The 8,963-nt window shown below is 35.6% G+C and overlaps 1 protein-coding gene across 1 annotated transcript; it reads right to left on the bottom strand.

Moving 5' to 3' along the window:
* Positions 1 to 5,351: 5,351 nt before the first annotated feature.
* On the bottom strand, positions 5,352 to 6,750 carry LOC108970856 (beta-1,3-galactosyltransferase 1-like). The gene has a single exon (XM_018936516.1). It carries the CDS (start codon positions 6,712 to 6,714, stop codon positions 5,530 to 5,532), a length of 1,185 nt encoding a protein of 394 aa, XP_018792061.1. The 5' UTR covers positions 6,715 to 6,750; the 3' UTR covers positions 5,352 to 5,529.
* Positions 6,751 to 8,963: the final 2,213 nt, after the last annotated feature.

Genomic DNA, 8,963 nt, shown 5'->3' with positions numbered 1-8,963 from the left:
GAAGAGAAAYGGACATTTTTGAGACCGACAGCGAGAATTACTGGTTTACTGGTATATGTATACGTAAATGTGTGTGCATAAGTATACCCTTAAGTAAGTAACTTAARTGGTTACATTTCCATATTTCARTGGAGAAAATAACAGTTTTAACCTTAACTTAAAAGTCTCTGCGGAATTATGTGATCATACCTGTAACCCTCAGTACTCAATATCGTCTCTTATATTTTCACTGGATATAGCAGCGCCCTCGCCAAATTTTTTAAGRGCTCTTTGGGGGGTATATGAGTTCAAAAATGGAACAGTGAAAAGGCTATAGGTASSTTCGACTTTTTTATTGTCGTTCTTCCTTTTCGCTGTTTGGCGTTAATTGGAGATTCCAAGTTTAGCCAATTAGCGTTTGGGAAATTGGGTACCATCCCCCCTCTTGAAGTTCTATAAGAGTATGCTCCAGTTGTGAAACCTTCTGTTAGTCGCCTCATCTTTTTATAGAATTTTCTAGCATTACTCATATCGGTTTGTCAAGCTCATCATACTCACAAGTTTCGGCGTCCCTCTTTCTTCTCTGCAAATACGTCTCGTTTTTTTCTTTATCGGTATCTATCCCGTCTCCGTGGTCGTCGAGTAGGTCCTTGTAGCATTTATTAAAGTTGCTATATATTAGAGTTGGTGGATGAGCTTCTAGTCAGCGGAAAGCCTACCTCACAATGTTGCGATCGACAACAACACGAACGGGTGTAATAAATACCGATAAAGAAAAAACAAGACGCATTTACAGAGAAAAAGAGGGACGCCGAAATGTGTGATGAAGAGCTTGACGAGCTAGCCGAAGGGTCTCTCATCCGAGTCTGTTGTGTTCATTTGATTAACGGTGTTTTTACTTGGCGGGTTCCAAACTCAGCGCATAACCCAGGGGAGGGATGATTCGCCTCAAACGGATGTTTTTTGGCTACTCAGAGGATACTTGGTCTAAGGCCGGATGTCGTGAGCTGCTTGAGCGATGTGTAGAAGATTAATTTCTGTCCACTCCCAAGTGAATGGCGTTTAAAGAACTTTCCTCACTTGCGTGAAGTGGCACGTGGTTCCATCGTCCAAGKTCTCACATATCGACGTATGCAATTGCATTTTTGCGCACTCAAAACATCAATGTGRTCAGCCACCATAGATTCCTAACTTGGCACCCAATAACTTCTTTTTATTTTTTTATATATATTTTTTCCCAATCCCAATATATAAAAAGCAATCCTCGAAATAAATGAAGAATTAAACATCATTAAGGAAAACGCTGTCTCAAAAATCAACAGCTGTTTAGGCACTCAATTTTTTATAATTTTTCAATTCACCGAAATCTTTGTCATATTACACTTTCAATCATATCTCTTCAATATTGAATACACGTTCATAACACGCTCCAAAAGTCCTAGTTCAAGTTTCGGTTAGAAATCTCTAAACACATCTGCTTAGTGGACAGACGATGAGGAGTATTTTCAAAACTCTGCATCTTCATATCATTGATATTTAAAAGTTTCGTTCTGCTCTGGTGTGGTCYTATTCAGGAATCACTATACCGTACGGCCTTGAATGCGCTACCAAGGCGTACCAATATACTATAAATTTAGAATATTCGTACTTACTTCAAGTTCTGTTGTTAGAAAATTTGAAAYAAACACGATTAAAAAATGATTTGGCCACGAGTTTATTGAATTAATAATCAATACTTATTAGTTTATACTAATATTTCGTTTTTGTTAGGATATTTAGCAAACTCTTGTGTCCACTTGCTTTAGTCGGTCACCAAAGAAATACTAAATCGAAACGCGAAAGGCAAAATTAAATGYGTGGGAAAAATAAACATTTTCCACGTTACATTAACACGTCACCACTGGGCAAAGAAACCGCTGTGTCTCGTAGAATTCGACAAGAACTTACAGAAATACGCGCACCCTGCAGGAAAACTAACGGTTTTGTAATCAACACACTAAATACTTCAAGTTATTGGTGTCAGTAAGACCTGCAAACGAGCAAATAATTGCTAACAACTGACCATCAATACAACTTAATGATCAACTCGTCATTTGTATGTATATGTATATGTATATGTATGTATTTATTTAGTTCTTCGTAGCCAAACTTTTTCTTCGTCCATTTAGCTTTGTAAACATAAAAAAGTTGGGCATATTCGTACACACATGCTACCATTATATATTGTCATGCATATATGTATGTACATATGTATATGCTCTTCAGCTGACCAACAAGTGTGTAACGCTTTCCTTTGACTATAAGGCTGTCAACAATTCTATTTTATTCAAATGCGTGATTTGAACAAACAAATAAAAATATTTAAAACAAATGTGCCAGTACCTAACTATGATTTATTTAAGGGGGTATTCTAGTGTAAAATTACAAAAAAAAAAAGACTGGACCTTTAAGAATATATTCCCCAAAGGAATTTTTAATATTCCTATTATTTACCGACTTATAGCTATTTGAGTGATGCAGCGGGCAAACCGGTATATATAATATAAGTATAGACTACCTGCAGTTAAACTCAAATCTTTAATCGCGCTTTTCTCAGAACTACTAATTTAACACTTCTGACATGATTTCTCAAGTTCTAATGAACCGATTAACTTGAAATTTGTTGTGGACCTTCTTTATATATCTCTCTATGGTTGGAACTAGAATTTTAAAAAATTTTGATTTTTACTATTTTTAAAAAATTTTGATCTTTGCCAAAAAAACGGGCAAAAAATTCAAACAGTCGCCATTTACTGAAAAAATGTTTATTATTTTTTTTCCTAGTTCAGACGATAGCGGCATTTGTACTGATTAAAAAAAAAWTTTTTTTTTCTTCAGATCACTCAAAGTGTTGGAATCGTGTCAGGAAGGGCGCACCCTTATTTTCAACCCCCGCCACGCCACCACGCCGCAATTAATGAAATTATCACAACAATTTTTTTTAATTTTTTTGTTTTTTTTTTGTATTCTTAAAATATCAATAAATATCTGATAAAAAATTGGATAGTAAAAATGTTCTTAGTTTTTTTTATTGGACTTTAAAACATGCTGTTAAATAGCATTTCTAGACTAGAATACCCCCTTAAAGGTTTTTAATTGAAAATTTGCACATCCGTTGGAAATATAATGTTTTTGGTTTTAAGGATTTACATGGCGATGCAGCCTTGAGAACTTGTGCGCTCGAGGCTAGCTAGGCCAAGTACACCGCCTTTGAAGGCGCTTTTCTCGAAACCGTGTTTTTGAAATTGGTTGGCAAGATTTCTCGAGAACTACTCAACCGATCTTCATAAAATTTTACACAGGTCTTTGGGATAAGRACKTGGACGAAGGAATTTTTTCCGATTACAACTAAATAAATTGAAATTTTCACTGAAATTATCATCTTTCTCGTTTGTAAAATACGTATTTTTTCCCTTTAGATGATCCAGTAAAGAGTTATACTGCCAACGCGTCTTTYTTCCGAGTGATCACCGGAAATGGCGCCGCAGTAACCGAATTAAATTTTTTTTTTTTCAAAAATTTCAGAATTTTTTTGTTGCTATTATATGTTTGTAATAATAAAATATTTCATTTTTAATATAAGAAAAAAATTGTTTAAAAAATGCTGTTTTTTTTTACCCGAGGAAACCCACGTAGCCCCTTAAAACGCAGAAAAGCAATTTYGATGTATTTTGCCTAAACACTGGCTGGAAGTAAAATCGATTGAATTTTTACCACATACACTCCTATGAAAATCTGCTACACACCAGGGCACAAGCAGAATGGGGTTAGCAAAGAAATTTTGTTAAGCATTGACCTGTCCTTAAGCACACCTGTTGAAGTCAAAGCTGGCGCGGCTGTTTCTACAGTACTATTCTCACAAGACTCTGCCGGAAATTGATTGGCAAACCCAATGTTATTATCTGAGATAATTTACTTAAAAAGTACTAAAAAGCTCTAGTTGTACACAGGTCAATTAACAAGTGTCTTTGAATAGCACTTAATTTTTTTAGATGTGCAAAAGTTCAGTACGCTTAGAAAAAATTTTTTAATAAAAAAAAAATTAATAAAAACTCGAATAATAAAATTGTTCACTTTAAAACTCAAATTAATTAAGGGGTTACAAGGGTTTCCTCGGGTATAAAAAAAACAGCCATTTTTCAACAATTTTTTTCTCATATTGAAATAAAATATTTTATTAGAATTTTTTATTGTTACAAACATACACTACTAATAAAAAAAATCATGAAATTTTCGGAAAAAAAAATATGTTAAACTTCGCCTTGCGACGCCATTTCCGGTGACCCCTCGGGAAAAAAGATTTTTAACGTCACACTGGTATATTAATTAAGAATTAATTGGCATAGCATACGCATATTACATACTGTTTGTATATTTTCATACATTTTAATATATACATTACGGTGATTCAAAAAAAAAAATTTTGTTTGGTAGTCTGAAAAATACACCTCTAAGGAAGCCWCTCCAAGAATGAGTTCTTGGTTGTAACGGTAAGGTCCKCCTACTTACAATTTGCTATTTTTTCTTATTATAATATAGWAAATTTTATATCACGCTTCCAACTACTTGAAAAAATATCTTGTTCCTTAGGTTTTGTAAGAAATTGAATGCTCTACAAAAAGGGTCTGTACGATTTTTTCGTAAACCCAACCGTTTAAAAGATACTAACAGTTAAAGTTTGATTACTTTTGGGAAATTYTTTTATTTCTTATGAATTTTATAACTCAATGAAATAAAATCATTATGAATGATGAAACTCATAGTTTTGTAGGAAATTTACTGCTCTATAAAAATGGTCTCTTATGATTTTTCGATTAAGTTAAGCGTTTATGAGACGATGAATAGTCAAACATCAATGCATATTAGGGTGAACCAAAAAAAAAAAAAATTTCGTTTGGTATTCTGAAAAATGGGTTCCTAGGCACCTCTCAGAAAGCGTCTCCAAAAACCTATGAGTTTCATCATACATAATAATTTAGTTCATTGATTTATAAAATTCATAAGAAATAAAAAAATTTCCCAAAAATAAACAAACTGGGTTGGGTTTACGAAAAAATCGTACAAAAAATTTTCGATTCACCCTAATATACATGCATGTTTTCATAAAGTCCTTTTAAATGCAGAGCTTTAAAGCGGTGGTGAAAGACCCGTTATAACTAGAATTTTCAACACCCTATTGACCACATTGATAACTGACATAAAAGCTTACCGCTAGATGTCGCCCTATACAGTAATGCACTCGGCGTGGTTTGAAACTTGACTAGAATTATATTGCGACGCGAAGGTACGAATGCAAACATATGTATGTATGTATGTTGTGATTGCGATTAATTAAAAATTCATAGAATATTTATTTTGTGTCCATTAAAAGTGGTTGTTTTATAATAATATCGAAATGGATCAAATCCATCCATCTCAACTAATTCTATTACACCTCAGAAGTCCGAAATGTTTACAAGCCCTACCGTTCGATTGTGTAAACACGATATTCAATTACAACAGAGAAATCAATTACCACAATTCTGTCTCAATGGAATCAACATGAGAAACTCTTTTCTCCACGTCCGCKAAAATGTAGTCCCGCAGTCTGTCGAGGTGCAGCTGCCACATGTTGTGCATTTGATCGTAGGTCGGCGAATATGAAAACAAATATTCATGCGGGTCGGAATCACCTGATTTATCTTGAAGAATATCACAAGTGGGCTCATTCCTCGCGCAAAATACGGTATAAGCCTGCGCTGGAACAATTCGTATGTTTAACTGTTTGGCCAATAAACCGGTTATGTGTACATCGTCGATCCAAAAGAATTTGGCTCTCTGGGCAGCTTCGTACAAGCGTCGCACAACATCGGCGGAATAGACGATGCCATAACCCGGACAGTATGGTGGATATGTTTTGTTGSGATAGTTCCTATAGCTGGCGTGCCACCTAAAGCGATAACTACGATGGACACGTACACCRATTTTCCGATTGCAGAACAATAGATCTCTCTGCTGCCTAAAGAGTAGCTTCAGAGGCTTGCTGATGTTGGTGACGCGATCACCGGCATGATTGTCCGTTTGGGGTAGCTGATTATGTAGCATGGTGTTGTGCAGGTAGATCATCAATTGCGGTGTGTTGAGAAAGACATCGTCATCCACTTTAATGAGAATCTTGGAATTACCACAAAAGGTTAGAAACCATTTCATGGCCATCACATGTTTGTACGTCATATTCTCATAGCTATCGACAAAGGAACCTTGCACCATATCGTCGTATTCGAAATTCTCCCGCTCCAACTCTGCCTGACTGGTCTCGGTGCCGGGGATGCCAAGCATAAAGACCACACGAAAAGGTATGTTACTCTTATGTAATGGCAACTCGACGAAATTCGCCCAGGTTTGTCGTATCAATTTGCGTTTATCCCGATTCTCAGGCGCCGAAGGTACGAGCACCAATGCATGAATGTTGGGGGTACAGCTGGGCTGGTTCATGATGTACGTGAAATTGTAGAGATCGATTAATTGACTGTCATCGCGATAATCAACAGCTTCTTCGGTGGTCGGTTGTATTGAGATTCGTACGCGTTCGGTAGTGTGATATTTACTATTTCTCACAGATGGTATAAATGCGTAAGCACATTCCCATACCACGTAGCCAATTATCAGGCCCACTAATATTCCRACAAATAGACTGGCTACACTGGGCGCAGGCATTTTACACAGATTTTTCACCAAACCAACCGTTGCGACCGAATTCGAAAATTTGTATTTTAAGTAAATAATAGCAAAATGACGGAAGCAAGCATGAAGGAACGGAATGAGTTTCTTYGTACAGTGTATTTGCTTTTCAAAATGCATAACATTCTCGGAATGATCATAAGAATTGACTTTTCTTTTTATATGGGTTGTCATGGTTAAGGAGTTACATGGGTTTCGCTGAGCAAAAAACACCACATTTCCAATATTTTTTTTATTTATTTATTACTCGCATTAACTTGAGAATTTAGGGTATTATTCTAGAAGATATTATAGAATTAAGATAAAATTATTTTAACCATGAAACCAAGAGAGAGAGAGTGAGAGAAGCGAATTCAAGATTTAGACAAACACTGAAATTCAGAGCTTGTAAAATACCCGCGTTTATTTTGGGTGCTTTTCAGGTGCATATGCACCCATGTAGGTATTTATGTTTACCTTGTTACAAAACAAAGCAAGCTCTACTTGTAATACTCACACCATAAAATAAATGCAACAAGTGAAGCCAATCGATATGCATTTGATACGCTTCTCCTAAATAATTCAAGGACCAACACCTGTTTGATCCCATACATTAAGTAAATAATAATTTATTTAATTTTTCAGAGTAATGCGTACTTCGACAGGAGTAATGGGCGTTCTCCTGAGCGCTTTCGCTTTCAGCGTGTATATCGCATCTTCAGCATTCAAAACACTTAGATTAGATTAGATAAGTAAATGAGGATTACAAAGCGGCCTAAGGTCACAAMCWCTCACCTAGCCCCAGCAAATTGATAAAATCCAATATACTACTAAGTGCTATTGAGGCGATCTGATCGCTTTTTGGAAACATGGATTCAAGTGCCTTTATCCTACGTATACAAAGTGCTGTGCAGTCAATTAGCGGGTGTTCTAGAGTTTCAGACTCCAAGTCGCAACACCAGCAGTTCGTTAAGAAGCAGGCCCATGCTATACAAGTGCTTCTCGACCTTARAGTGTTGAGTGTAGAAGGCGACAAGTAGCCTGAGTTCTTCCTTGGCAGATTGATTACATATTTTAATCTTTTAAGGTTGTAACCATCCATTAGTAACTCAGCATGGCGCATGCCTCGGAGTTGTTGCCAATTCTTCTTCCTACTCCTTCCATCCTTGCGGAACAGTTCTTTTATGGTATGGGAACCAGCGGTAGATATTTGGAGGTTCATCTCTACGCATAGACTCATAACAAAGACCTTTGCATGGTATACGCTCGGAATACTACTCAGGGGTATGGAGAGTTTGGTACGTGGTCCTGCGACGCCTACTCTAATTCCTTCCGACGTTTTCGAGCCGTCGGTGTACCACTTGATTGTACTGTMGCTAAGCAGTAGCTCTAGAGCGAAATCGTTCCATTCAGCCTTACTGCTGACAATAACTTCAAACTACCGTCAAGACACTTAAGTGGGATGCGATCTTAAGTAATCCTATAACTACAGTTTCTTCAGTTATTCTTGAGTTTCCCGGTTCTGTCTTGCCTTAAATACTTCTGATTCCTTTTTAATGAAAGACCACGTACATATTTCTTTATGCTTTTATTCATGTATATGTATATATTCTTTTCAATTGAACTTTAATTCGATCAATTTTCAAAACTAGTGAATTATTTCTATTTTTATATATAAAAAATTAAAAAATAATGTAACTGAGATAATAAAGTTCTTATATAACCTACAACTTCATACAAAATTTTTTTTTATTATTTTTTTTGTTGTTGTTTTTGTTTAATACTTTTACATAATTATACCATACAATGCGCACAGGCATAACGGTAAGGATTTATGTTCATTTACATTCATTGCCTATCGTATATAGATACCTGATTAGGTGCTTCGATTTTCGTTATCATTTTCTTGGTATGGGGTCGCAACCGTATCACGTCACGTCAAATGTTTCACCGCAACTTTCATCAATGATAAATTACATAAATATACAAATATAAAAACAAAATAAAAGTACTACATACACATGTATACATATAGATCAGTTCGCATGCGCTCCTTCTTCTTTGACAAAAAGAAAACAGAACATTTGCGCTCTTTTAGTTGGCTACAATAATTAAATTAAAGGGATTTGTTATATATGTATGTGTGTATATATTTTTATATTTTCATGAAAAGTTGGCTCCAASGTTTGCTATACACATAAACTAAAGTTCAATTATTAGAGTCACACTCATTTTTTTACACCCTA

This window comes from Bactrocera latifrons, unplaced genomic scaffold, assembly GCF_001853355.1.
Source record: "Bactrocera latifrons isolate USDA-ARS-PBARC rearing strain unplaced genomic scaffold, ASM185335v1 scaffold_310, whole genome shotgun sequence".
NCBI lineage: Eukaryota > Metazoa > Arthropoda > Insecta > Diptera > Tephritidae > Bactrocera > Bactrocera latifrons.
The sequence above is the reverse complement of the archived record's forward strand: the minus strand, read 5'-3'. Positions and strand labels throughout refer to the sequence as shown.